Here is a 25,187-nt window from a genome sequence, read left to right on the forward strand (position 1 = left end):
CCAGAGATGCAAAATGCAGTCAAATTCTCCTAGCCCCAGGACTAACTTGTCCTCACTGGGGGCTTTGCCCATGCAAAGCAGGAGGCACATGGGGTGGGGGCAGGGTGCTGACCCTTCCATGATGATCTGGGCTATGTCTGCAACCAGGAGCGGAAAGTGGAACTCATAGTGGGGGGGAAGCTGATGTGGGCCCTTGGGAACCTATCTTGAGCTGTGTGCCAGTCCCGCTATCTCCCCAACAGGGACAGTGCCCCAGCCCTCTCCAACCCAGAGGCCCAGCTTTGGGAAGGCTTTGATTGGGTGGGGATGCACAGCAAAGGGTGGAAAGTTTCCTCTGCAGTTAATTAGCCCCATAGGGTAGAAGGCAGTCAGACACATGGAGCCTCATTAGTGGAGCCTCGGATTCAGGCCCTGCAACCTAGTACTGCCTGTGTGGACCTACAGTAGCATGCAGGGCTGGTGGTGTGGCCTCTGGGGACCTACCCAGGCAGTAGGTTGGGTGTCAGTGTTCAAGGATGGGGCTCACTCCTTTTGTGTAGAGGATCTCACCAGCGGGGAGGGAGCATTTGGGGGTTATTGCAGGGTGGCATCTCTACTGCTTCTTCCGATGTCCTCCAGTCCCAGGCTGGCCACTTCCGAAGCCCCTGATGCCATGGAGGAGTGGGACGTGCCCCAGATGAAGAAGGAAGTCGAGAGCCTCAAGTACCAGCTGGCCTTCAAAAGGGAGATGTCATCCAAGACCATCCCTGAGTGAGTCCCCAGGACTCAAGAGCCTCAGCCTCACCCAACCAGGGCCAGCGTTGATTCGCATCTCATTTCCCTGTCCTGTGCTCATTTGCATAAGCCAGGATCCGATCCTCACACAGAGGCACTGGGCAGCGCTTCTGAGGGGCCAGGTGCCCACCTACTCACCCCAATCTCCCCACCCACAGGCTCATCAAGTGGATCGAGGATGGAATCCCCAAGGACCCCTTCCTGAACCCTGACCTCATGAAGAACAACCCATGGGTGGAGAAGGGCAAGTGTGCCATCCTGTAAGAGCCCCACAACCCCAGGGTCATGCCTCTTTGTGAAGAAGACAACTCTGTAAAGGTGTGACTTTTATGAAGACTTTCCGGTGCCCTCCCTCCTGGGAGCATGCCGGTGCCTTTCCCTTCCCTCTCTTCTCCCACAGGCACGGATCTCCTAATTTCTAAGGGACCCCATGAGATCTGCAACCAAGGGAACAACGAGCAGCGGCAGCTTGTCTTGGGCTAACCCCTGACCTGTCTCCAAGGCCCCCTTTTCTCTGACTCTCCAGTGAACTGATAACAGCTGGTCCTTGGCTCACTTCTTTGGCTTTTTCTCAGGGAGCAAAGCAGCCCCGCCTAGATTCTCCTGCTGCTTTTTCAGTCCTAAGCCACTCCTTGTTTCACTGTCCCCAGCTTTAATAAATGTACTCTCAAAATCAAAATAAAAAGTAACAAAGAAAGTAACACCAAGGTGTCCACTGTGAATCTAGGGACGTCCAGCACGACCCCGGGATATCTGGTGTGGACTCGGCATCTAGGGTAAACTGGGGCAGCCAGCATGGTTCTGAAGTGTGCAGCATGGACCAGGGCATCTGGCATAACCCTGGAGAGCAGAGCGTGGTCTAGGGCATCCAGTGTGAGCCTGGGTGTCTGGTGACCCAGCTACAGCAGATCCCTGATATGCAGGCTGCGTCGCACGGCGTTGGAGACACCCTCCTTGAAGCGGAACCAGACGTCACTCCTGCCCACCGCAGTGCCCATGCGCTGCTCAACCGCATCAGTCTCAGGGGCCGTGTCCTCTGTGGGGGCCACAGGGTTGATCCTCTGTCCGACCGCAGCCCCTCCTTCCACAGCTCCCACCCCCAGACACACCTGCACTCAGGGCTGCTGCTCTCCTGATGACCACACGGCCGAAGAAATCCCTCTCAGTCTAAAGAGGGTGGATGGTCAGGTTCAGGGGAAAGACACATTCTGCCACGAAGGGAGAACTCTCCCAGGAAGGGTGGGTCTCATGGCGCCTCTGAACAGAGGCCCACAGCTGGGGAGTAGACACCTCTCCCAGCCCCCTCACCTCATCCCGTGATGACCTGCTCAGCAAGTGTCCCCTCTGTCTTTTATCATCCTCACAGCTGCCCAATCCATCAAGGTCAGGGCCAGGGCAGGAGGTACCAGCAGAACCCACCCTCCTGCCCAAATGGGAAACTGAGCCCAGGTAAAACTCTACTCCGCGGAGTGGCAGGTAGCTGGACCTTTTAGGTGGGTCCCTCAGAGCTTAGAACCAGCCTGCACCAAGGTAACACATCCCCGCCCACATAGCCACTTTCCAGCCCCTGAACCTGGTCCTCCAGGGCAGCTCTCTTCAGGATGCGCTCCAGTCGCTGCTCATGGCTGCATGGGGTGGGTGACCGTGCCCCTTTTTCCCCAGCACCCTCCTGTGGGCCTTTGGCCCTGGGAGGACTCCTGTCCACCTGCAGGAAATGGATGTGATGAGAGCTGACTAGGCAAGGTCATTCCAAAGGCAGTGTTCACTTGGAGGGCACTGCACTACCCTGCTCTGCCCCATGCCGGAGGTGGGCTCACCTGGGGGCTGTCTCCATTTCGGGCCAAGGCCTCTGTCCGCCGCATCTTCTCCACTTCGATCTCACGGGCAATAAGCTGCTTGGCCTGGTAGGTGAGGGGCTTTCGAGCAGGTAACTCAGGAAATCGGCAGACCTCCTCCAAGTTCCTGCTCAGAGTAGGCAGGGCAGGACACCCAGGCACCCACTCAGTGGTGACAGGGGCAGGGGAACCCACCACAATGACACCAAATGCCAGAACGAGAAAGCTGCAGGACAGGGTCCAGTTCTGGGCCAGTGGGGGATTACTCCTTAACCTCAGTTCTCTCAACTGTATGTGGACGTGAGAAGGGACCTCCCAAGGCTACAAGGGGAGGGAATGAGACATCGCAAGGCTGAGGCTCAGACAGGATTTCATGGTCAAGAACCACCATTACTGCCCCCTTGCCATCAGCACAGAGAAACACCTGCATCCCAGACACACTGAGGCCCTTACTGGGCAGCAGGACCCCAGGGCCAGCGTTCCATCCTCACAACCATCTCAGGACAGGGAAACAAAGCCCTAGGGAGCTCAAGGATCCTCTGGGGTGGCTCCTGGGGACACTGGGGTAGTGAGAGGTTCTGTAGTAAACCTTAGATCCTGGGGCTGTATCCAACCTGAGGGCCCACTTCAGTCATATGTGGGCAAGAGCTGAACTGGAACCAACACCCCCACCACCCTCTGACAAATAGAGAAATTGAGACTCACACACTTCACCAAGGCCATGCTTTGACTCCCGGCCCAGCCCCCCAGAATCCCTATTCCAGGTGCTGCAGAGACTCACGGTTCCAGCCTGTAGACATACTGCCCGTCAGGCGTGCGCTCCTGGCGGTAGGTTAGGCTGTAGGCAAGCATGGTGCCCACAAGGCTGGCCAGCTGCAGCTTCTCACGGGCACTGTACAATTGTGTGCTCACCTGTGGGCAGGTAGGCAACAGGTAGAAACAGTGAGCACAGCCAGGAACCCAGTTCCACTGGAAGCCACACCCTCCTTCTGGATGAGGCACTCACAGGGCGAAGCTTAGGCACAAGGATGTCCAGGAGTAGGCAGAGAGTGTCCAGAACAAGGGCCTGGGGTGTCGTTCGGCTGCGGGTGGCTGGTGCAATACCTGACACTAGCGTCTGGATCAGGTTCTGTACCTGACTTGTCCGGTTCTGGGCCTGGGATGGAGAGTAAACTAGAACCAAGACGCCCAGCATCCTGGGCCCAGCCTAGACAGGGGCAGGGTGTAAAGCACACCTCCTGCTGGCTACTGGGGAAGGCAATCCTTGGCACATGGCTGGAGGCGAACAGCAGGTGGAAGGCCACAGGCAGGAAGGGCTGGTAGCGCAGCAACTGGAAGCTCTGGCTGTGGTAGGCGGCCTGGCCCAGCAGATCCTCAAAGGCCAACCAGTCGAGGGCTGCACACACAGTGCCAAGGCTGGAGTCCCGCAGTCGCAGCCGCAGGAAGTTGTCAAACAGGCCCTGTAGGTGGTGGGTCCCTGAGTGCCTTCCGCATCATGACCACCCCCCCCAACCCCCCCGGCAGAACAAGTATCTCCCACTGGGACCCCTCTGCCCTGCCAAGTCTGGGGTGTTGGGGTGGCAGCAATACCAGTGAGTGGTCACATGGCCCCAAGGGGGGAGCCAGGAGGGCCCACCTACCACCCCCACTCTGGTTTGACCAAGATCCTGGGATGTGTAGGAAAGAACCTGCTACCTCCATCCCTCCCTAAAGGACGTTCTGTACACTAGAATTGAGGGAAGAGCCCCCACTCCTTCCACGAGAAAGTCCTGTCCCTTCCTGCCACTGTTCTGCCCTCCACAACCATGGATTTCTGGATTTGCACAGATCCCTAACCGCTAACCCAAAGCGGCTTAGTTGGGGGATAGCTTAGGCTGGGCTTTCGGCTGGAGGTACATCTTCTGCCACCTGCTCAGATCAAAACCCTACCTGCTCTCTAATCCACATGTCCCCATTCCCACAGCTCATGTCCAAAATCAAGCCCCTCCTAGCCACTGGATCAGGCTACCCAGGTGCTGCTGCACTGCCCCTCACATTGGTTCCCAACTAGCAGTGATCCCATCAATCAAAGCACCCCCCTCAGCCCACTGCCTCTCCCTCCTAGCCCATGCTGGTGGCCACTCCCCTCCTAGCACCAGCCAGCCCCTCCTCCAGCCCTCTGTGCTGCTCATAGTCCCCTCAGAGGTCTCCCTGATACCCTGTGTCTGCCCCACCTCACTCTCCTCCCATCTGCTTCTTCTAGAGCTTGGCCCTTTCTGAACTGTCTCCTATTCACTGCCTAGGGACACGGAAACAGTCCTCAACACCGCGCCCTGGAAAGAAGACTCATGTAGAGTGTAGTTACCTGGACTACTTTCTCACGCTCACCCGCTGAGGTGGCCACATGCAGAATGTGGTAGAACCGCTGTGCAGCCATGGTCAGAGGTGCCTCAGCAGCCTGGTGCCCCAAACCCACGAGTGCATTACCCAGCAGGAGCGTGTGGGTAGGCAGAGTTGGGTCCTGGACCACACGTCGCCTGCAGAAGGGTTGCTGGAGCTGGAGTGGAGCCCCCACCCACTTTATTCCTCTTGGCATCACCCTCCCGACCCCAGGCGGCCCCAAGGAGGGGACAATGGGGGAGGCAGGCTGAGGCACAGCCTTGAAAGCAGGGCCCAGGCAGCCCTGGGTCTCCATTGGCAAGGGAGAGATGGCCTGCACACATAGGGTTTGTGTCCAGGGCTATGTCACCACAGATGTGCAGGCCGAGGCTGGCCCACCCATCCATTCTGCCCACTCCATCTACCTCTGGGCCCGGGGCAGCTGGAAAACCTCCTGCCACACAGAGAAGAGCCCTTTGCGCTGGTCCTTGAGGCCAACTCGTGTGGTCTGCACAGCCCGAACATTCAGCTCCCGCTGGCCCCGTCCATGCAGGAACTAAACACAGGGTGTGGGGAGTGAGAGGTAGCTGCCCCCTGCCCCACTCCACCACAGCCAACTGCCCTCAGCCCACCTGCAGGGTGTTGATGCAGGCACGAATATCATTGTCTGTCTTCTCACAGAGAGCTGCCAGGGCACCCGGGTCGGCCTGCAGGCCCTGCCGTACGGAGATCTGCAGGAGGCAAGAGCACGTGTATCCAACACCCCTCAGAGCCCACCCTGTGGCCACCTCTTTCTGACAAACAGGTGAATAGCTGCTCTCATCCTACAGGAGACAAAGGCTGCAGATCCTGTGGACTGGTCTAGTTCCCCATCAGGGACCATGCACCAACACAGACCAAAGTGATCCAGTCACCCTCATCCCAGGACCCGGGATGGGGGGGTGGCAGCAGAAGAGGGGAAGGGGGGCAATGAGACCCTGACAGGAGTCATGTCCCCCCACCCTGTCATCAGCCATGCTACCCTGTGCCCCACCTCCCCACCCCCACTGACCTCCTGCAGCCGCTGAATGAGCCTGGATGGTAGTGTAGGTGGGAAGTGAAGCAGAAAAGCCTGCTGCTTCAGCTGCCGCAGAGAGGGTGCGTACCTGCGGGATGGTGCAGGGTGCGGAGGAAGACCCTCATGCCAAATCCCAGTCTCAAATCCACTGGGTGGCCAGGAGGGGCTGGGATGTGCTCTCCCAGGGTCCCAGGGGCCCTCTGCTCTCCTGTGGAAGCCCCACCCGGTGGAGCACCTTCAGGTGCCATCAAAACCCCACGCCACCCTACTCACTGGTCATTACAGATGCAGATGACTGGCCTCATCAAGATACCTCCCTCTGCCCGCAGCCGCCGCCCCTCACCTGCCCGGGCCCCCAGTTCTGCCTCCTTTGGGCCCTTGCGGTCAATGATGCTGAGGAGCACATTGATGGCAGCCTGGAGGAACATGCATCAGGCACGATGAGCCACAGCCCCTGTTGCACACCCACCCACCCACTGGCCAGGCACCCAGGAGGCCCACCGTGGGGGCCCCATCAATCTCATCGATAACCAGGCAGTTGGGCTTCCCACCAGTGCCCAGCACTGACTCCATCTGTGTGGCCGCTTCAATGTGCGTGCGGAAGGCCTCAGGACTGCGGTCGTCACTGTAACCATGAAGCAGGGGAGGGGCCATTAGGGCAGCTGTGGCCTCAGCCAGGGCAGCAGCCAGTGTCCCTGGCAGGATGATCTCCCAGGGTCAAGCTGCCACACTTACACCTCGAGGCTACCACAAAAGAAGACCCTGCCACATGACTGCTCTAAATTCCAGTGACTCAAGAACCCCAGTCCACCACCAATGTCCCTGGGACCCCAGTGCCACCTCTAACCCACCAGTGTCCCATATTCAACCATACACACCAAGACAGACACGAGGCCCAAAGACCAGACCTTCCCTTCCACTCACCTTGCATTCATTTCCACCACACAGTACCCAGCGTGCCTTGCGATCACATGGGCCAGGGTGGTCTTGCCCAGCCCAGGGGGTCCACACAGCAACGCTACCTGCAGCCAAGACAAGAAGACATGCTGCAATCTGTACCACCTGGGGAGTTCCTGGCCCAACCACCAAGGCTGATAACCCCGTCCCATTAGGCTTGGTACCGGGGGATGTCTCTATCACCCCACATCCACCCCAGTCACCAAATGAGAACCCAAGCACACTCGTGGCTCAGAACTAGCACTTCAGAATGAGAGAAAACCCTGAATAAAGTAAGTAATGGAGAAACCTGACAGAGCCACAGCCATTACTGGCATGATTGATCCCTCTAAACCACCCACTATCCATCACAATCATTCTTTGGTAGGTACAAGGCCCTTCAAGGGACACTGATCTTACCTGAGTCATTAGAACAACTCAGTCCCACTCACAACAGTGACACACCACACCAACACATAATCGTGCCCCCAGCTATGGAGACAGTGAATGTACACTCCTTGTGGTCCCAAATGGTGTGAAGGTACTAGCCAGTGAGTATAAACCCTGAACTCAGAGGTGTATGCAGTGTAGACAGGTGGAACTCACTTTCTGCCGGGGTCGCCGGCTCAGGTCCAGCTCAGCCTCAAGCATCTCCTCCAACACCTGCTCATGACTTTTCCACTTGCTGGGGGCTATGGTCTCCTTGCCAACCTGGGCAGGCTCCACAGTGGGCCTCGGCTTCCGGGCCGGCCTCTCTCGGCCAAACACCACCAGGTCCCACAGCTTCAACCACTTGAGGAGGCAGCGGTTGGTGAACTGTGGGAAGGGAGGCATTGTCTGGGGGGACCACCAGTGCCAACGGTCCCTGTGCCTGCCCCTCATCCTGTCCGAGGACACACACAGGAACTCTGAAGCTGAGTAACAAGTGACCGAAACCCACTCATCCTGCTGGTGAGTGGCAAAGTGGGGTTCACACAGGGGCCTCCATCCCCACAGTCCTGGTCCTGACCCCTCCAGGAGCCCTGCCAATCCCAGGGATATCAGCTGCTGATAAGAAAGGAAACAAAGGCTACAGGCATGGGTTACTCTGGATCCTCACTCCACATCATAGGTGACCAGCAACATAGGCCAGCCTTGTGCTGGTCTATCTCCCCATCTATAACTCAGCAATGCAGACCAGAGCCCTGCTCTCCCCTCCAACAGCCCTATAGGCTGATGATGTTGTTTAGCTGGATCCTGAATTCCCCTCCTGGCAACAAGGAAGCCAGGCACACTTGAGCAAGACAGGGCCTCACATCATCACTGAGAAGCTCCGTGTAGTGTTGGGGCGCAAACTCATCCACCCAGAGGCAGTGCTGGGAGTCATGTTGGCTGTTGGCCGGCACCTCCTCTGGGGCCTCCTCTTCCATCTCTGTCCTGAGGCTGAAGAGCATTCTGCCCTGAGCCGCCCGGCCTTAACCCCAGCAAGGATTACCCACTGCTCAGCAGTTCAAGAACTGGCGAGGGTTCCAGGGGCAAAAGGGACCACTGCATCACCTGTGCAGTGTGTCTGAGAGCCGCTGGGCTTCTTCGAGCAATCGCTGCTGCCGCTGTGCACGGTAGAGGTTGGGATCAGGATGGTTCAGACAACCAGTAACCCCAGAGCTACCCCTCTCCTCCCAGCAAGCCCCAGCAGATCCCACCTCACTGTCAACCTGCTCCTTCAGGGAGGTGAAAGACACACCCAGCAGGTCCAGGTGGCCATGCCCACGCCACTGAGTGTTCAGGAAAGAGCTCTGTGGGGGAAGGAGAGTACCAGTCACCTCTGGAGCCCCTCTTAGGTCACAGGGTTACCCATGACCCCCTCCCAACAATGCTCAGGGACCCCAGTGGCATTCCCTAGCATCAGCAGGCCTAGAGATGGAGAAACCCTTCTTTAACTAGAAAAAGGAAAAGCCACTAGGAGGGGAGCAGCTATAGGAGTAAAAAGAAGAAAGGAAACAAGCAAAAGGGAAAGTTAAGAGAGTCCCTCTTGAGCGGATGACTGGGAGCGAATGAGAAGTCCCCAGGGTCCTAATATGGCTATGATCCCCAAGACCCTTTCCTGGGCAGCATCAAGCCTGACAAACCCAGCCTACCCACCTCTCATGGCCAAACAGCACCCACCTGCACCCCAGTGCCCACTGGGTCAGCCTGTAGCACAAGAAAGGCCCTGTCACCACTTGTGGAGGTCACATTGATGTAGTCCTCCAGGACAGGGGGTCGCCTCAAGACCGGGTTGCGAGCAGCTGGCGAGGACCTCACGAGACCCACGTCAGCACCAGCGTCCACGGTCCTGAGAAAGGACCAGAGCTGTCTCAGAACTTTTGCTTCCTGTTACACTCAGATAAGGGGCCCAGATCCATCCTCTGCTACCCAGCCCTCCCACAGGCCCCCAGCCTCAGGCCTTAGAACCTTGTCTAAAAAACAAGACCTTCCAATTCCAAGACTTTAGAACACCTGTGCCCCAAGCCACACACCCCTCGCCCCCCAGCTCTGCCGGGACCTCCGGACTTGGTGGGGGGGTGATGTCCCGAGGGGGAGAGTCAGGAAGCAGCAGCTCTTCCATCTCGTCCTGCCCAAAGTTCAGCCTCTTGACCGCCTCCAGCCTGGGCCGCTTGACCCTGGGAGCTGGGGAAACACAGACGCTCTGGGAAGAAATAGAGGTGCTTCCCCTGCCTTGCCCCCTACCCCCGTGGAGGACGGGGCGTACTGAGGAGCAGGGATCTGTCCCTCTGTGCGTCGGTGGCCGGCTGCCTCTTCCTGCCACCATACTTGCGGCTCTCTGGAGGTCCGCCTGCAGAACAAGGAGCTGCAGCGTCCGCTCCAGCAACAGCCTCCTCAAACGTCAGCGGGATCCGGTCCCTGCAGGGTGACAGGGCCTCTGTCTCTGCTGGGAGAAGATTCACAGCATTCGCCTCAGGACAGCCGACCTCCACACGGTCAGCAGCGCTGGAAGGCTCTTCTCTCTCCGACGCGCCCGCCCCCCGCCAGGCTGCGCTGCCTCCGGCCTTCGCTCGCCGGCCCTCCTCCGGGTAGCCCTCCCGAACTCCCGAGCTACAGGTGACAAGGCCGAGACGGGACCTGCGCCCACCTTCCAGCTCCGCCAGCACCTCGAGCTCGGCCGCGAACTGGCTGTGGAAGTCGTCCTCAACGCCGTGCAACTCCTGCTCGTAGTCCTCCATGGCCACGCGGGCCCTCGGAACCGGCTGCACTTGCCGCCCGCTCCGAACCTCCCGCTCCACAGCTGCGCACCGCTCCCGCCCCCAGCGTCCCAGCGCCGCCAATCAACGGCCGGCGTGCCTGGCGGCCCTCGCTATTGGTCAGCGGACGGGCGGGACGTGGGCGGGGCTGCGCGCGCAGGCTGGGTGGGGCCGAGTCAAGGTTTGGAGTCCAATAGGCAGGTCCCGGGAGCTCGCCATTGGCTCGCACGGCCGCCCGTCGAGGGGGGCGTGGGCGGGACTGGGAGAACAGGCCGGACCTGGAGGGAATCGGCTCCGTGGCCGAGCGACAGGTCCCGGGGTCGCGGATCGCGAGGTGCTGGGACGCGGGGGCTGGATCCAGGACAGGTCAGCGGCCTCGGGACCTCGGACGGCGCGACCCAACTGCAGGTCGGTTCCGGAGTGGGCGGGGTCGCGGGAGGGATTCGCAACCGGGGTCCACCCAGAATCCCTCGGCTTGTGCCCATCACACGCAGGAGGTGGGGGCTTCTGCGGAGGAGAGGTAGGGAATGCGTGTCTGCGAAGGGGCGTGTGGGTGGCCGAGGGCGGCCTCCACTTCTGCACCCAGCGCCCCCGCCTTGCACCCGGCTGACTTGTGCAGCTCCTGGCCGTGAGGGGGCGTAGCAGCCCCATTCCTTGACCCCGTCCCCATTCAGGAAAAGGTCCCTATCACTCGTTGCTGATCTGTTGGGAAGGGTCGGTGGGAGCGGGCTGGAGAACAAGACTGTTTCTCCCAAGGCTTGGATCTGGCTGGGACTGTGGGACTGCCCCAAGTCAAAGCAACACTGGCTCCTGGCTCCCCCACCTTGGCCACACTCCACCCCAGCCTACACTCTCCTATGTGGTTCAAGGATGAGAGCAGTTAGGAGAACGGTGGTGCAGGCACATAGTAGCACGTGCTTGCCTAACATACAGCATCTGTGGTCTCAGATCCAAAGCTCTGGAGAGCAGGGATTGTCTACCCAAGTTTGGCAGACCCTGACACATTGGTCACCCCAACGAACCAACACTCCCAAGTGCTTGCCTGCTTTGCAGGCCCCTACCATGGAGCCAGGCAGCGTGGAGAACCTGTCCATTGTGTACCAGAGCCGTGACTTCCTGGTGGTGAACAAGCACTGGGATGTGCGCATTGATAGCAAGATGTGGAGGGAGACACTGACCCTCCAGAAGCAGCTGCGGCACCGCTTCCCTGAGCTGGCTGACCCGGACACCTACTATGGGTTCAGGTAATGGAAGCGCAGCACAGGTAGCCCAAAGTAGCCTCCATTGGAGGGAAATGGTTGCCCCAACCCAGCCACTTCTGTGCCTTTGCTCCATGCCAGGTTCTGCCACCAGCTGGACTTCTCCACCAGCGGAGCACTCTGTGTGGCCCTAAACAAGGCAGCTGCGGGCAGTGCTTACAAGTGCTTCAAGGAGCGGCGTGTTACCAAGGCTTACCTGGCTCTGGTAAGGCCTGGCCAGGCCTGGGGCATGGGGACTCCAGTGCTCAGCCCACTTCGGCAGGCCCTGAGTATCAGGTGGGCTCCCCTGCCTTGCAGGTTCGGGGATACATCCAGGAGAGCCGGATGACCATCAGCTATGCTATTGGCAGGAACAGCACAGAGGGTCGGGCCCACACCATGTGCATCGAGGGCACCCAGGGTACAGTGGGAAAGGGGGCACGGGGCATGTTTCATCCAGGGAGACCTTATGCTGAGGTGGACTAGGGTCCCACGGCTGACCCAGTCAACCGTCACAGCCTCCCTTTCTCCCCACCCAGGCTGTGAGAACCCCAAACCAAGCCTCACGGAGCTGGTGGTCCTAGAACACGGGCTCTATGCAGGTGACCCCGTCTCCAAAGTGCTGCTGCAACCCCTCACAGGTATGTTGAGGAACAGGGATCAGAAAGCTTCCCAGGCTCCTTACTGATCATCAACAGTGTCCTGTCCCCAGCGTGGTAGATGCCTGGGGTCAGCATCTCCTCAAGCAGTGCACTTCAGTATTCCTGTTGCATAGGAAAGGAAACTGAGGCACGGAGCAGAGCAGCCTAACTTGGCCCACGCCAACCATTGCTGGCAAAGCTGATCCTCTCCTGCATACTTAATCCTACGACCTGCAGCCCTTGCACTACAAGTGGCACGGCAGGTCTGGATGGGAAGGCAGTGGGAAGGCTGGCCTGAGTACTCCAGTACACTGAGCGCCACCCTGGCCCTGCCCTCACCAGAGGTAACCCCAGAAGTTGACTTCCATTCTGAGTTCTTATGTTTTCATCTGTAGCAGGAAGAGTTGCTGTCCCCAGACATTGAACAAGGCACTGAGTTGGCAGCTAGGGGAGGTGCCAGGTGTGACACAAATGGTGGGTGATGATCATGGAGTGGCACCGCTGATTCACTGGTCCTCTCTCCCCCCACACAGGCCGGACGCACCAGCTGCGTGTACATTGCAGTGCCCTCAGCCACCCCATTGTGGGGGACCTGACCTATGGACAGGCCTCGGGCCGAGAGGACCAACCATTCCGCATGATGTTGCATGCCTTGTACCTGCGGATCCCCACAGAGGCTGAGTGTGTGGAAGCCTGCACACCAGACCCCTTCGTGCCCACCCTTGACGCCTGCTGGAGCCCCCATACCCTGGTACAGCCACTGGACCAGCTTGTTCAGGTCCTGCGGACTGCCCATGACCCTAAACCCACAGAAGGGGGCCCTGGACCCTGCAGCCCCTCCATGTGCCTGCCCGGGCCAGGCCGGCCCCCACCACCCTCTGTTAGTCCCACTGAGACAGAGGCTCAGCGGGCCTCATGTCTGCAATGGCTGTCAGAGTGGACACTGGAGCTGGACAACTGAGAGTGTGTGCCTAGTGTTGGGGTGCAGACTGGAACCTCCAGGTGGATGGGGGCTGTGGGTCAGAACCCTAAGCCCATTCCCAGAGGCAGGGGTATCCTAGCCACAGGACTGAGGCTCCACCCCAACTGCAGTAGCCAAACCTGAAGAGGGGCCAATGCCAGCAGGGGAAGCCGGGAAGCCATGATTATGAGGATGAAGGGCAAGGGCTCAGGGTGGTAGGACCAGCCCCCCCCCCCAGGGGAAACCAAGGCCTGCCTATCCCCCCAAACCACTTTCTGTTTCCAAAGCTTCACCTGTGGGGCCTGCTTTGTAGACTTGCCCAGGGATTGCCTTGGAAAAGGACCTGGGCCAGCCGTTGCCTGGGTGGGCTCCTCCTGGGCCCCTAGTCCACCCACCAGAGCACCCTGCTCCTTACCTGCTCAGACCCTGTGTGCCATCACCCCAGCTCAGCTGAGCCCTCTCTACCTGCAAACCCTGACTGGTTCCCTGCCTGGCCAGTCCTACCTTGTGCCTTGGCTTCTGCTGAACTCTGCCTGTAGGTCTCCTGCTTCCACCCACATCCTATATCACATGTGGGGGTGGGTCTGGGCCATCCTTCTGGCCTGGCTTAAGTGCTGCTCTGTGGGGTCCTCCCACCCAGCCACAGGTTGTAAGACCTTAGCCTAAGAGCAAGGGCAGCCCAACTCCCGCTTCCTCTGTCCCCCACAACATGCCCACATCGCTGCAGCTGCAACTGGGCTCCAGGACTTAGAATAAAGGCTCAGTGACTAATCCTGTGAAAACCATGAATAATTCTGATGTGGGGGTTCTAGAAGGAGCCCAGACTGCTGCACCAGGCAGATCTCTGTCCCAAGATTTCCTGCAGGACCCAGGACTGACCTCAAGGTCCTGGCTGCTGACCTATACCCCCATGTGGTGCGCACCCTCCTGCCCTGATTGGGGAGAAGCTGAAGGATATCTGGTCATACCAGCTGAAGACATTGGAGCATCCATTTAGTGTCACCAGAGTCTTTCATAGAGCCACTGCCCCTGACCACCACCAACCTTAGAGCCCTCCACCATGTTAGAATGCCTAGGGAGGGCTGTCACCTGAGCCACCAGCTAGTTTGAGACTACATGCCATGTATTTGCACCCAGCTAGACCAGGCCCCTCCTCTTGCCAATTGACAGACAGGTCTTTTCATGGGGCTCCTGCGTTGGTCCTACCTGTGATCACATGAAGATCTCAGCTGGGATGGAGCCAGAAGCAGCCACCATAGGGCTTCTGCAGAGACCCAGGTCCCAGCACCTGTTCCTTGTGTTTCTATCCTCATCTGTAACAGGAGGGGCTGGAGCAAACCAGGGGGACCCACAGGATGCCTGTAGTGGTAACAGTTATCAGATGGCTGCTGTGGTATACACAGCATGATTGACAGGTGCATTGGAACAGCATCACCAATCCTCAGCACACCCTGCCTTTTTCGGTTTTCACATCTGCTGAACCTTCCACCTCAGGACACATCACCTTGCTGAGACCTGCTCCACCTTTCCCCTTCTACCTTCTGCCCCTGCCTCCATACCCATACCCCCAGGCCACCCCCCATCCCACACACAGGTTTCCAGCCTGGCCACAAGGTCTGATTGTGCTCCCCATTCACTGCTATGTGGCCACAGGCAAATTGCTCAGCCTCTCTGGGTCTAGTTTTCTCATCTGTGAAATGGGCATTGAAGCTGTGCCATGGGCCAAGGATGACTCAGGGAGGTGTGGAAGGGCCAGGGCAGGATGTGACTACAGCCCAGCAATTGCTCTGTTGCTGTGGTCTTGGGCCTGGGCCTGGGGCTGCCCTGGAGGCTTAGCCTGCAGTGGGCGGGCCGGTGTATGGCCTGCACTCACTGGCTGCTTCCTGCTCCCACCCACTCTAAACTAGGAGTCTCCAATTCTGGGATGGGTGGAGACCCCACTACCACATGTTATCCCACTCCCGCAAAAATCTCAGTGTGTAGAGCCCCAACAATCCCTCAGCCAAACCCTGGACTCCCACGGGGCCTGTGCAGCAGCCAGAGCAATCCACAACTGATCCCTCCAGCTGTCGGCCCCCAGGCTCAGGTCAGTGCCTCTGCTTGGCCACCAGGCTGGCTTGTTGGGCACCTGCAGCCCTGTAATGCAGATGACAGTCATCAGAAAGCTAATCCCGGGCTGTAAACAGGTCAGGAAGTCCCTCCTGTAGTCACTTCTGCTCAGCCTTGGAGGCCTGCTTGGTGGGTTGGTCCCTGGGCATGTGTGGCTGTCCACCTGGTGCCCACATGCCCTCTGTGCTCCTGGTACACAGGTATGTGGCTATATGTGCCTGGCTCTGCTCCAGCACCCACAGAACAGAAACACCTCCATGCATGTCACTAAACCTAGGCACCACATTGAGTCCACGTGTGCCTAATGTCCCTGCAGGGGACACACATGCACAGAGATGTGTGTGCTCCCAGGTGTACACGTACTGGCACCTGTGTGCACAGCAGACACCACACACAATGAACACAGGGCACGTGTGTGAACACACACACAGCCCTTGAGGCACGACCCTTCAGTGGGAAGGGGTTACTGGGTATCTGCCAGCCATGCACTCAACATCCCACTCTCCTGGGGCTGAGGAGCAGGTGCCACTGTGCTGAGGCCCCAGGGGCCAACATTAGCAGCGTCACCTGGCACAGCCCCAGCTCCTCTCCTTCACATCAGCCTGGCGATCCTCACTGCAGGAGTGGGTGGCTGCACAGTTAAGGTGCTGGGTGATGCATGGAAGTGAGCGGGGACCCTGGCGCTCCAACCCTGCAGCACCCCTGTGCCCCAGGGCTCAGCTGCAAGGACTGACACGCTCGGTGGGCTGGGACCACTAGTGTCTGGACTGTCTGGCACCTGGTTACAACCCTCTGCATCCCACGGCGGCTGCGTGGCTTCGGAGCACCACCCTCCACCGCAGGTCTTTGTGCTCAGGTGAGGGGTAGAGGCCGGGGTGGGGTCATCACCAGCTGGACCCACAGGGCTGGTTTTCTAGTCTAGTTGTCTGCAGCCTTGGGCAGGTAGCTGTGCCTCTGTTTTGCCCCTTGCATGGGGTAGTAACCTCCCTGTCCTGCTCCTGGGCCATGTGGAATCCGGAGGTCCACAGGCACCTCAAACTGAGACTGGGCAAGGCTGTGCCCAGGAGTGGGCAGTGTGGGCCAGGCTCTCAGGTGCCCCTCACCTCCCTGGACCTGTATCCCCAAGTCTCACAGCTTTGATCTCCTCCATAGCCAGGGCTGCCCAGGGGGAGCTGCACTGTGGGTTGTGTCTGGAGCCAGGTCTTAGGCCCAGAGAAGGACAGAGAGCTGCCTGGGCCTCCCAGATGTGGGGGTGAAGCCATTAGCTGCTCCAGGGCAGGTTGGGAAGCCACCAGGTTTCTCCGCTAGCTACCTGTGGGAACTCGCTGGGACTGCTGCCCCCTCCCCTGTAACTGTCAAGAGATCCATTCATTGGAGACACCACAGCCCCAGCCATAGCCTGTGGGTCCCCTGAGCCAACCTGCGATAAGAAAGTCCTGGCTCCCCTTAGAGCAGCTCCCTTTTGTTCCAAAGATGCTTTTTTTGTTCCAAAGATGGAGAGACGCAGCTGTAGCCCAGCTCAGGGTGCCCTGCAAGGCGTCCATCCTACGTGACCCTTGACAAAGACCCTCCTCGTCTGTGCCCCTCAGCCAAGGCTGGTGGGGGGAGACAGTGGGGCCGGCCTCATCACTTCCTGTCTCCTCTCCAGCTTCTCCTGGACCCGCTGCTTGTGACCCCAGCGTCTTCCTGCCAGAACGACCGGTGCACGGTGCACAGCCATGGGCCCCAGAGCAGGTGTGATGACTCCCCTCATGGAAGGGGCCCCCGAGCACCATTTAGGCAGATGAGAGTGCTCACACTCCCGCCACCGTGTCCTTCCAAGCCTGCAATCAAGGTCCTGCCCCACCAGGCTCTCCATGGCCGGCTGGGGGCCAGGGAAGGGAAGGAGGAAGGCAGGCAGGGCACTGGGCCTGAGGGGCCTGCAGGGGACAAGGTGGGAACAAGGAGAGGTCATGGCTAGAAGGTGCTCAGGAGGAGGTGGTGGTTGACCCTAGTTCCTCTGCTTGAGGGTCCTGTGTCTCAGACTGTGAGGACATAGCCACGAGGATAGAAGGTACATGTACATTGGTACACACTGTTCACACATGCACATGTCACCACACATGTAGACATTGGTGGGCATATGTACAGGCCATCACCTATGTGTGCACATGCTTCCAGACACAAAGAGGCACACACCACCGGCTATACATGGGTACGCATCATCTCACACATGTACACTGCCATACCACCAGGTATGTACTGTGTTGGGCACGCATGCCACCACAAGCATGTATATGCTACCACACATGTGCACATCACGTGTACATGCTATTAGGAACACACACATACAGTGTCAGAGAGACACATATGCAGTCAGACACAGTCACATCCACGTTCACCTAGTCAGACACACACACGTGCTCAGGCCTAGGGTGCTACACACAGGTGACCAGGGCCACATGGCTTCCGAGGTCTTCGTGTTGGGGTAGTTCTAACCCAGGGCACAGGGCTCCCGGGCAGACCCGTGCCAGATGCTCCCATACCTGTGCTCCCCTCGGCAGGGCTCAGCCTCTCGAGGTCTCATGGCTGCTTACGGCCTACTCTGTTCCAGGTGCCCTGGCGTGCCCAGGTCTCATCCTCTTCACGTGGCTCACTGCCCACTGCTCTCATCCCCAGGCCAAAGGCTTCTCCCAGGAAGGGCTGGATGCCAGCAGGGCCGACCTGTGGGCCAGGTGAGTGCCAGCCCCTCCTGTAGGCTCTGAGTGCACAAACCATGTTTCCTGCAGCTGATTCCCTGGCAGGCCTGGGGGAGGAGGTGGGCGAAAAGGAGGGACTACTGCCCTGGCTGGTGTGCTCAGTGGTTAGAGCGTCGGCCCACACACCAAAGGGTCATGGGTTCGATTCCTGGTCAAGGGCATGTACCTGGGTTGTAGCTTCAATCCCCAGCCCTATTTGGGGCACATGCGTGGAGGGCAGCTGGCAACCAATCAATGTATCTCTCTCACATTGATGTTTCTACTCTCTCTAAAAAAAAAAAAAATCAGCCCTGGCCAGTTTGGCTCAGCGGTTAGAGCGTCGGCCTGCGGTCCGGAGAGACCCGGGTTCGGTTCCCGCTAAGGGCACGTACTTCGGTTGCAGTTTGTCCCTGGCCCTGGTTGGTTGTGCGGGTGGCAGCCACTCGATGTGTCCCTTCACGTCGATGTTTCTCTCTCTCTCTCTCCACCTCCCACTCTATCTGTACAAAAAATGGAAAAATATCCTCGGGTGAGGATAAAAAAAAAAAATCAATGCAAAAAAGATCCTTGGGTGAGGATTAACCAAAACGAAAGGAGGGCCTCCAGGGTCTGCACGCGATGGCAGTGCGTGGCTGCGCCCGGCTCACTGACTCCCAGCTCTAACTGAGGGCCTGGCCCTGCCTGCCCAGCTCACTCACCCACCTTGCCCTGAGATGGCCCAGAGGTCGGTGTCCTGCCTCAGAGTCATGTCCACGTGGTGGACAGCAGGTGCCCAGGTCATCATAGCTGGCCGGCGCTTGGCCCCTCCTGCGCCCCCCCGCCCCGCTTGCACTGCCCCCCTTGGCCTGGCAGGCGAGCACTGCTCTCCTGAGTCCTCATACTTCCCTCCTCCTGCCCCAAGGCTGTGCCGCCCGCTCAGGCCCCAGCCAGACTCTGCATCGTGCCCCCGCCCTGGCCGGGGTTTTGTCCTTAGACTCCGCTATCGTCTCTATCCCTGGGCAGTTGGAGGTCATGATCAGCCATCGATCAACTGATCAATCAGTTGACTGACCAGGCAGGGCTGGAGGCCCAAGTTGGACCAGCTGGGCCCAGGTTAAAACCCCAAGAGACCCCTCCTCAGGCACGAATTTTATTAGACTCACACCATGAGGAAGGCTCAGCAAAGAGACGGAACTGGCTTCAGTGGCCAGCAAGTGCCCAGGCTACATCTCCTCCAAACCCTCAGCCATCGCGGGGACTGGCCTCGGGAGGCAGCAAAGGCCCAGCATCTGGGCAGGGGTGGCCCTTGAATGGCAGAGGAAGAAGGGAGGGAAGCAGAAGTCTTGCCCGTGTCAAGGCCCTGCCCGCCACATTTCCTGAGTCTCATTTCTTTGTGTTGGGAATCTGACCTCCATCCTGCATGCTGCACTTTGGATTGCCTCTCCCGCCCCTCACCACCTGCCTCCTCCTGCTCAGTGCCAACACCTCCTTCCTACAAGACTTCTGGTGCCAGCCAGCCAGCCAGCTGTCCCGAGACCAGCTTTCAGCTCTGATCCGGAGGATGGCATCGCAGCAGATGCTCCTCAAGGCCTGGCAGGTAAGGAGCCCCAGTTGGCAGGAGTGGTCTGGGGTGTCAAGGGCAAGAACAGGCTCCTAGGAGAAGGGTCCTGGAGATGGTAGGAAGGGAGAGTGTCCCCAGCAGAGGACACAGGCCAGCAAGTGCCAGGACTCTTCGGCCAGGACCCACAGGGCCGTGATGGAGACGCTACACACAGTTGTCTCTAAACCAGCCTGCCAATTTCATAGCCATCTGAGAGGCGTCTCTTAGACCGACTCCAAGGTGACACAGCCTGCCCACCCCCTTGGGTGGTTCTCCAGTGTGGCCCACTTCGGATTGTTTCCAGGACTCCTTAGCCAGTGGCCCACAGGCCTCGGCCTCCCGGTTTTGGTTGGGTGAGGGCTTGTTCCCCTGGCCTACATGGCCCCTTCCTGCCTCCATCTGCTACATGGTGCCCCTTGCGGTCCTCAAGCCCCTGGGGTAGACCTTTCAGCCTGGCTTTTCCCCAACCTGGGCCACGAGAGGGGCCAGCTGAGCCCACCTTGATGCTCAGCTGACCTAAGCATGGTCTACCCTGGGTTGGAAGGAAGAAGAGAGGGAGGAAAGAAGGAAGAAAGAAAGGACATCTATCGTTCTGTCTCACTATAAAGTCAGTAGAAATCTAGTAATAAAAGGAAGAAACACACATACAAATAAAAGAAGAAACAACTAGTAATAAATCTGAAACAGGCCAGGCTGGACAAGAGTCTGGGCAGGGGTGGCATTGGGACGAGCCTCCGTGATTCAGTGAGGCTGGGGGTTGGGCAGAGGGCCTGAATGCCAGCCCAGGGTGAGGGTGGGGGGCAGTAATGTTCAGGCTGGGTTTGACCCATTCTGAGGTCATTCTGATGTGGAGGTTGAGGCAGGCAGAGAAAGGCATCAAGTCCAGGTGACACAGAGCAGGCAAGTGGGAGGAGGGAACTGGGTGGATGTGGGGGCGGACGTAGAGGGTTTGGGCCCGAAGGCCCACTGAGAAGGAGGGTGACATGGTAGAGAGGAAGGGACTGGGCAAGGGAGTGACACACCATATGCCCTGCCCAGCTCAGCTGCTTGGCCAACCTGGCCGCCCGGCATGGCCTCCAGGGTGACTTTTTGCTCCACCCGCCCAATCTGTTGCTCTTCTACAAGTGAGTGCCACCCACCCCCCTAAAGTCCAGCCGACTGAGCATGTCTCCTCTGGGTCCTGGGAACCCAAGCTCCCAGGGTCACCTGGGCCACCCCAGAGGACCCCTGGCTGGCCCCGCCTTCCCAACAGCCCCCCACTGCCTGCAGCCTGGGGAAGATAAGGGGAGCCGACTGCCGGGCCTTCATCCGCCGTGCTGCCCAGGGGGACACTGAGCTGCTGGCCAACCTGCCTGACCAGAGGGCCACCCTGCAGCGCTCAGCCTTGGCCTGCCTGGTAGGCCCTGGGGCACGACAGGAAGAGTGGAAGGGCCATGGGTCCAGGCTGTCACTGACCTGCTGTCCTGCAGGGGGTGCCCCACCTACGGCTCAGCACCTCTGACCTGCTGCTCCTCGGGGTGCTGGTGTGCGACATGGATGCATCCACCATCGTGACCTCAGACCCCCACGTGCTGCAAAACCTGCAGCGCTGCCCCCGGCTGACCCCTGCCCAAAAGGCTGCTCTCAACACACTGCTGGCCAGTGGGAGGACCATGCTCGGGTAGGTGGAGCCCCATCCCCTCTGCCGAGGCCTCCCCTCCTGGAGATGAGACACGAGACAGCCTGGGGTTAGGGCCCAGAAGTTCACTGAATCCCATAGCCCTGCTGACCTCTAACTTCTGACGTAGCTCACAGTCCTACTCTGACCTTACAGCCTTCGGGGCACCCAGGTTTGGGGCTACTGTCAGCACCCACTGGTCCCCTCAATACCCCTGCCCTGAAGCCTAGGTGGGAGAGTCTCTTCCGGGTTAGCAAGGCGTCCCTCGCAGGGCAGGCCCGGGCACTGTGCACCCAGGGATGGGCAGGCAGCCCGGATACAACACCCCCTTCCCACACCAGGCCCCCCATCTGCTGGAACCTGGAGGGGTTGCAGGCTCTGGGCCTGCTGGCCACCTACATCAGCTCCAGCCTGTGGATGCAGGTGCAGGAGGTAGGATGGTGCCCTGGGGCAGGGTAGAGGGGATTGAACTGCAGAGGGGTGTCCAGCCAACCCTTCACCAGCCTGTCCAGGCCTGAGGGTTGGCCGTACAACCACTCCAGTGCCCGAGTGGTGTCCCTTCACAGGGTTTCCATCTGTGGGGCAGGATAGGGGACCAAGTGGCCCCAGGGTGTGGAGTCTTCAGTACCCCTTTGCCAGGCCGTGGGCCTGGACTTCTTTGGCAGCATGGTGGCCGCGTGCCGGGCAGGGAGGCTCAGCCAGCGTGATGCCAGGCGCTTTGTCACCAGCTTCCTTGAGGCCAAGGCCAAGTCAATGTCCTCACGGCCCAAGCGGGACGCAGGTCAGTGCAGCCACTGTGGCCTGGGCACACTGCTCCGGACTCCTAATTCCTGGGTAGGGGCCCCCAATACACGGCCGCACCTGCCGCCATACCTCCTGAGCTTGGCCAGCAGAGGTGAGTCAGAGGCAGTGAGGCTGGGCTTCTGGGCCTGGGCTGGGCTGGGAATCAAGGTCAAGGTCAGACTTGACTCAGCCTACTCTGAGCCAAGTTCTTAGCTAGGGGTCAAGTTTGGGGAGAGAGTCAAGGGTGGGTCCGGGTTAGGAGTGAGGTGGAGCCCCAAGTCAGCAGCAGTGGCAGGCTCAGGCCATAGCTGAGCAGCCGGGTCATCAACTCCACCCCACCCCCGCCACAGGGCGACCCTGTGTCCAAGGCCACATCACGGCGGCCACTCTGCAGGATGACCTCTTCCTGGTGCACTACGACTGCTCACAGCTCGAGTCTTGCCTGGGCAGCCTTGTGCTCAGGGCCAACCTGAACCCCCTGTTGCAGCACCCACTACCTTCTGAGTGCCAGCGTGTCATCAAGGCCAAGTTGGCTCGGGTGCGCCAAGGACTGGGTGGGGGCAGGTGGGTGGTGGGCAGTGGGGGTGGGACTTGATCCCCTCACCTGCCTCAGATCTACCCGAACGGCGTCCCAGAAGAGCAGCTTCGGCTCATCACCTCCCTGATCTACCTCTACTCCCACCTGGAGATCAGCCAGTGGAACATCACATCTAAGGACACCGTCAGGGACCTGCTGGCCTCAGATGTGGCCCTGGAGAACCAGACGGAGGTGAGAGCAGCAGGGACGGGGCGAGTGGCAAGGATGGGGGTGGGGTGCCCACTGACCCTGGTCCCAACAATCCCAACCCCACCGACCCCGGCCCTGCCCCCAGGCCATCCTGCAGAAGTTCCTGGACCACAGAGGCAACATCACCAGTACCCTGCTTGAGGCCATCGGGGGCTCCCGCCTCTGCTGGATGAGCCCCCAGCAGATCCAGGCCATCCAGCCCTCGGAGTTCCGGTGAGCCCGGCCAGCGACACGCGCACTGCGCTCGGGGCAGCTCCCTCCTCACAAGGAGAATAGGGGCGAGACTGGGGCTCAGGAGGGGTCTGGGCCCGGCCCCTGCAGGTGTGTTTGTTTCCTACAGCTGCCAAAGCAAAGCACCTCAAACTGAGTTTTAAAAGAACAGAGATGTATTCTATCACAGTCTGGAGGCCCGAAGTCTGGGATTAAGGTGTCAGCAGGGCCAGCCCCCCGCCCCCCGAAACCTGTAAAACCTGTAGCAGAGGTTTCTTCCTGCCTCAACTTCTAGTGCTGCCTGCCACCCTTGACCTTCCTTGGCTTGTGTTATGACCCCATCTCTGCCTCCATCACCATCACATGGCTGTCTCCCACCAGTGTCTGTGTCTAAATTCCCTTCTTTTATGACACCAGTCATTAGACTTTAGGGCCCGCCCTAATTCAGTAGGACCTTTCTTTGATTATATCTATAAATAGAAAAGATCCTATTTCCAAACAAGGTCACATTCTGATGTTTTGGGTGGCCATACATTTTGGAGAGATACTATCAGCCCAGTACAGAGGGCAAGGGACAGCCGTGGTTTAGGGAGAGAGGGCCAGGCCCAGCCAACCACAGGCCAAGAGGCTCCCATCCTGCCCATCAGCCTCACCCCGTCCCCAGGCAGGCCAGGGCCCTGGATATCTCCTCCTGCCCTCAGAGCCGGAAGGATGTGCTCTACTCCAAGGCCCGAGAGGCCTTCAGCAACGCCAGGACCACAGCTTCCTACTACCACCTCATCCGCCCCTACCTCGGTGAGACCCCTCCCAGTGTACGGACACCAGCCCTCCACCCAGAGCCCCCCCTCACCACTTCCTGGCCCTCAGGCGGCGCCCCCATGGAGGAGCTGCAGCACCTGGCCCAGACCAACGTCTCCATGGACATCCACACCTTCACCAACCTGAACCCCCAAGTGCTGCAGGTGGGCCCTGGGACCTGCCCTGGGGGCTGTGGGCAGGCTATCCGAGCCAGGGGAGCCCCAGGTCACAGGACCACAAGCATCCCAGAGTGGGCCCCAGGCCACTTCTCCAGGCTGGCTCTGCCAGGTCTCACCCCTGTGCTCTCCTTGGTAAGCACTGCCCCGACCGGCCCCTCGGCCCCAAAGCTGGGGCACTTCGTGACTCTCTGTCTCCCCCGTGGCTCCCTCACTTCCCTCGAAGAGCCTAAGTGTCCACAATGTGACAACACTGCTGGGCCAGAACGTGGGGGACCTACAGAAGGCACGCAGCCACCCGACCATCAGCTCCTGGCTCCGCAGCCTGAATAGGTCGGCCCTGGGCGAGCTGGGCCTGGACATGGACCCCGCCAGTCCCACTGGCCTAGTCCCCTCGACCACTGGGACTCACAACGACCCCTGGACATCCCATCCAGCTGCCACATCGGGCAGGCCTGAGAACGATGCCCCCACCGCAGGTATGGCCCCGCACCCAGCCTAACCCTAACCCTTGGCAGGCCTTCCCCTGCCTCTGCTTGGCCTCGTCTGCCCAGGGCCTCCACGCACCCCAAACTGCTACTTGTGCCCAATCTCATACTCGGTTGGCCAACAGTTTTTCCATCTGCCTCTCGGGTGACATTTGGGTGACACTGGCTTCACCCTGTATTGTCCACTGAGTTATCAAAGGACAGAGTCACCTCCTCCAAAACCCACTGATCTACATAAAGTAGGGTCCAAACCCCAGGAAGGGGGAAGCTTTGAGATCTTTGTTGGGACCCAGAAGAGTGGCCACACCCCAGATGGCCTCCCCTACCCACAGGGATGGTGTGAGCCTGGAGCGCAGAGGGCGGGGCTGCCCCAGAGCTGCCGGATCCTGGGTGTAGCTCCCAGCCGGACTGATGGGTGTTCCCTCTGTGTTCCACCTACAGGCAGCCCACCAGCTCACCTAGGGTGCCTGCCACTTGCTGTGGCCCTGCCCTCCAGCCTCCTGTGGCTGCTGTATCAGGGCACCCTGGGGCCCGGCTGGGCCTGCTCACAGGGCACCTGCACAGTGGCTTCTGAAGACAGCGCTGCACTGGAAGGCAGAGCTGGACGCCAGCCCAAGCCAAGGTGCAAACCCCAGGCACAGAAAACCTCGCCACGTCTAGGAGCCTGCAGAGCAGGGCCCTGCCCACACCCAGCTCCCAGGACCTGGAGCTGGACGGAGGGCCTGGGCAGAGCCCTGGACAGCTGAGGGAGACATGTCCCCACCCTCTGGTCTTCAGGACAAAGAACTGAGGCTTGGGAGGGGCCTCTGTGACACTTACTTCGCTGATTTTATTTTTTTTACTTCTCTGATTTTAATAAAGG

General features: G+C 59.4%; 4 protein-coding genes across 9 annotated transcripts; 3 read left to right on the forward strand and 1 right to left on the reverse strand.

The window, feature by feature from the left end:
• The first annotated feature begins 637 nt into the window (after positions 1-637).
• On the forward strand, positions 638-1,237 carry GNG13 (G protein subunit gamma 13). 2 transcript variants are annotated; one of them, XR_004961776.1, is made up of 3 exons: positions 638-750; positions 933-1,092; positions 1,175-1,237. XR_004961776.1 is itself a non-coding variant. In XM_036280573.1 (2 exons), the coding sequence occupies exons 1-2, from the start codon at positions 653-655 to the stop codon at positions 1,036-1,038; spliced, it is 204 nt and encodes a 67-aa protein (XP_036136466.1). In that variant the 5' UTR covers positions 638-652; the 3' UTR covers positions 1,039-1,167. The 2 variants fall into 2 exon arrangements, 1 of the variants encoding a protein (XP_036136466.1); XM_036280573.1 differs by lacking the exon at positions 1,175-1,237 and having other exon boundaries at positions 933-1,167.
• Positions 1,238-1,402: 165 nt separating this feature from the next.
• Positions 1,403-10,215, reverse strand: CHTF18 (chromosome transmission fidelity factor 18). Of its 2 annotated transcripts, none has more exons than XM_036280572.1 (22): positions 10,073-10,215; positions 9,692-9,868; positions 9,459-9,609; positions 9,106-9,274; positions 8,643-8,735; positions 8,497-8,549; positions 8,256-8,382; positions 7,567-7,776; positions 6,949-7,046; positions 6,526-6,649; positions 6,298-6,440; positions 6,019-6,112; positions 5,600-5,698; positions 5,393-5,523; positions 4,954-5,125; positions 3,845-4,069; positions 3,616-3,765; positions 3,391-3,521; positions 2,592-2,736; positions 2,348-2,479; positions 1,884-1,941; positions 1,403-1,810 (listed from the first exon to the last, which is right to left on the reverse strand). In XM_036280572.1, exons 1-22 carry the CDS (start codon positions 10,161-10,163, stop codon positions 1,674-1,676), a joined length of 2,910 nt encoding a protein of 969 aa, XP_036136465.1. In that variant the 5' UTR covers positions 10,164-10,215; the 3' UTR covers positions 1,403-1,673. The 2 variants fall into 2 exon arrangements, with proteins under 2 accessions (XP_036136465.1, XP_036136464.1); XM_036280571.1 differs by having other exon boundaries at positions 9,692-9,871.
• A 249-nt stretch (positions 10,216-10,464) lies between these two features.
• Positions 10,465-13,760, forward strand: RPUSD1 (RNA pseudouridine synthase domain containing 1). Of its 4 annotated transcripts, none has more exons than XM_036279667.1 (6): positions 10,465-10,589; positions 11,130-11,425; positions 11,522-11,645; positions 11,738-11,840; positions 11,959-12,060; positions 12,594-13,760. In XM_036279667.1, exons 2-6 carry the CDS (start codon positions 11,244-11,246, stop codon positions 13,019-13,021), a joined length of 939 nt encoding a protein of 312 aa, XP_036135560.1. In that variant the 5' UTR covers positions 10,465-10,589; positions 11,130-11,243; the 3' UTR covers positions 13,022-13,760. The 4 variants fall into 4 exon arrangements, with proteins under 4 accessions (XP_036135560.1, XP_036135558.1, XP_036135559.1 ...); XM_036279665.1 differs by having other exon boundaries at positions 11,235-11,425; XM_036279666.1 differs by having other exon boundaries at positions 11,254-11,425.
• A 3,560-nt stretch (positions 13,761-17,320) lies between these two features.
• Positions 17,321-25,115, forward strand: LOC118642161 (mesothelin-like protein). Its single transcript, XM_036279761.1, has 16 exons — positions 17,321-17,324; positions 17,724-17,844; positions 19,303-19,423; positions 20,465-20,550; positions 20,696-20,822; positions 20,896-21,086; positions 21,425-21,515; positions 21,723-21,864; positions 22,217-22,404; positions 22,480-22,635; positions 22,739-22,866; positions 23,528-23,658; positions 23,731-23,825; positions 24,064-24,316; positions 24,767-24,947; positions 25,103-25,115. Exons 1-16 carry the CDS (start codon positions 17,321-17,323, stop codon positions 25,113-25,115), a joined length of 2,028 nt encoding a protein of 675 aa, XP_036135654.1.
• The last annotated feature ends 72 nt before the right edge of the window (positions 25,116-25,187 follow it).

The sequence above is a fragment of the Molossus molossus genome, unplaced genomic scaffold (assembly GCF_014108415.1).
Source record: "Molossus molossus isolate mMolMol1 unplaced genomic scaffold, mMolMol1.p scaffold_m16_p_3, whole genome shotgun sequence".
Taxonomy (NCBI): Eukaryota; Metazoa; Chordata; class Mammalia; order Chiroptera; family Molossidae; genus Molossus; species Molossus molossus.

What these genes read in the sequence shown, in the direction of transcription:
- CHTF18 (XM_036280571.1), bottom strand. Translation starts at nt 10,163, where the DNA reads ATGGAGGACTACGAGCAGGAGTTGCACGGCGTTGAGGACGACTTCCAC. An exon ending in ATCTGCATCTGTAATGACCA is followed by an intron (nt 6,113 to 6,297) that starts GTGAGTAGGGTG and finishes ACCATCCCGCAG; the next exon opens with GTACGCACCCTCTCTGCGGC. An exon ending in AGCGTGAGAAAGTAGTCCAG is followed by an intron (nt 4,070 to 4,953) that starts GTAACTACACTC and finishes CACCACCTACAG; the next exon opens with GGCCTGTTTGACAACTTCCT.
- LOC118642161 (XM_036279761.1), top strand. An exon ending in AATCTGTTGCTCTTCTACAA is followed by an intron (nt 20,551 to 20,695) that starts GTGAGTGCCACC and finishes CACTGCCTGCAG; the next exon opens with CCTGGGGAAGATAAGGGGAG. An exon ending in GCTCAGCCTTGGCCTGCCTG is followed by an intron (nt 20,823 to 20,895) that starts GTAGGCCCTGGG and finishes GCTGTCCTGCAG; the next exon opens with GGGGTGCCCCACCTACGGCT.
- GNG13 (XM_036280573.1), top strand. Translation starts at nt 653, where the DNA reads ATGGAGGAGTGGGACGTGCCCCAGATGAAGAAGGAAGTCGAGAGCCTC. An exon ending in TCATCCAAGACCATCCCTGA is followed by an intron (nt 751 to 932) that starts GTGAGTCCCCAG and finishes CCCCACCCACAG; the next exon opens with GCTCATCAAGTGGATCGAGG.
- RPUSD1 (XM_036279664.1), top strand. Translation starts at nt 11,052, where the DNA reads ATGAGAGCAGTTAGGAGAACGGTGGTGCAGGCACATAGTAGCACGTGC. An exon ending in GACACCTACTATGGGTTCAG is followed by an intron (nt 11,426 to 11,521) that starts GTAATGGAAGCG and finishes GCTCCATGCCAG; the next exon opens with GTTCTGCCACCAGCTGGACT. An exon ending in GCTGCTGCAACCCCTCACAG is followed by an intron (nt 12,061 to 12,593) that starts GTATGTTGAGGA and finishes CCCCCCACACAG; the next exon opens with GCCGGACGCACCAGCTGCGT.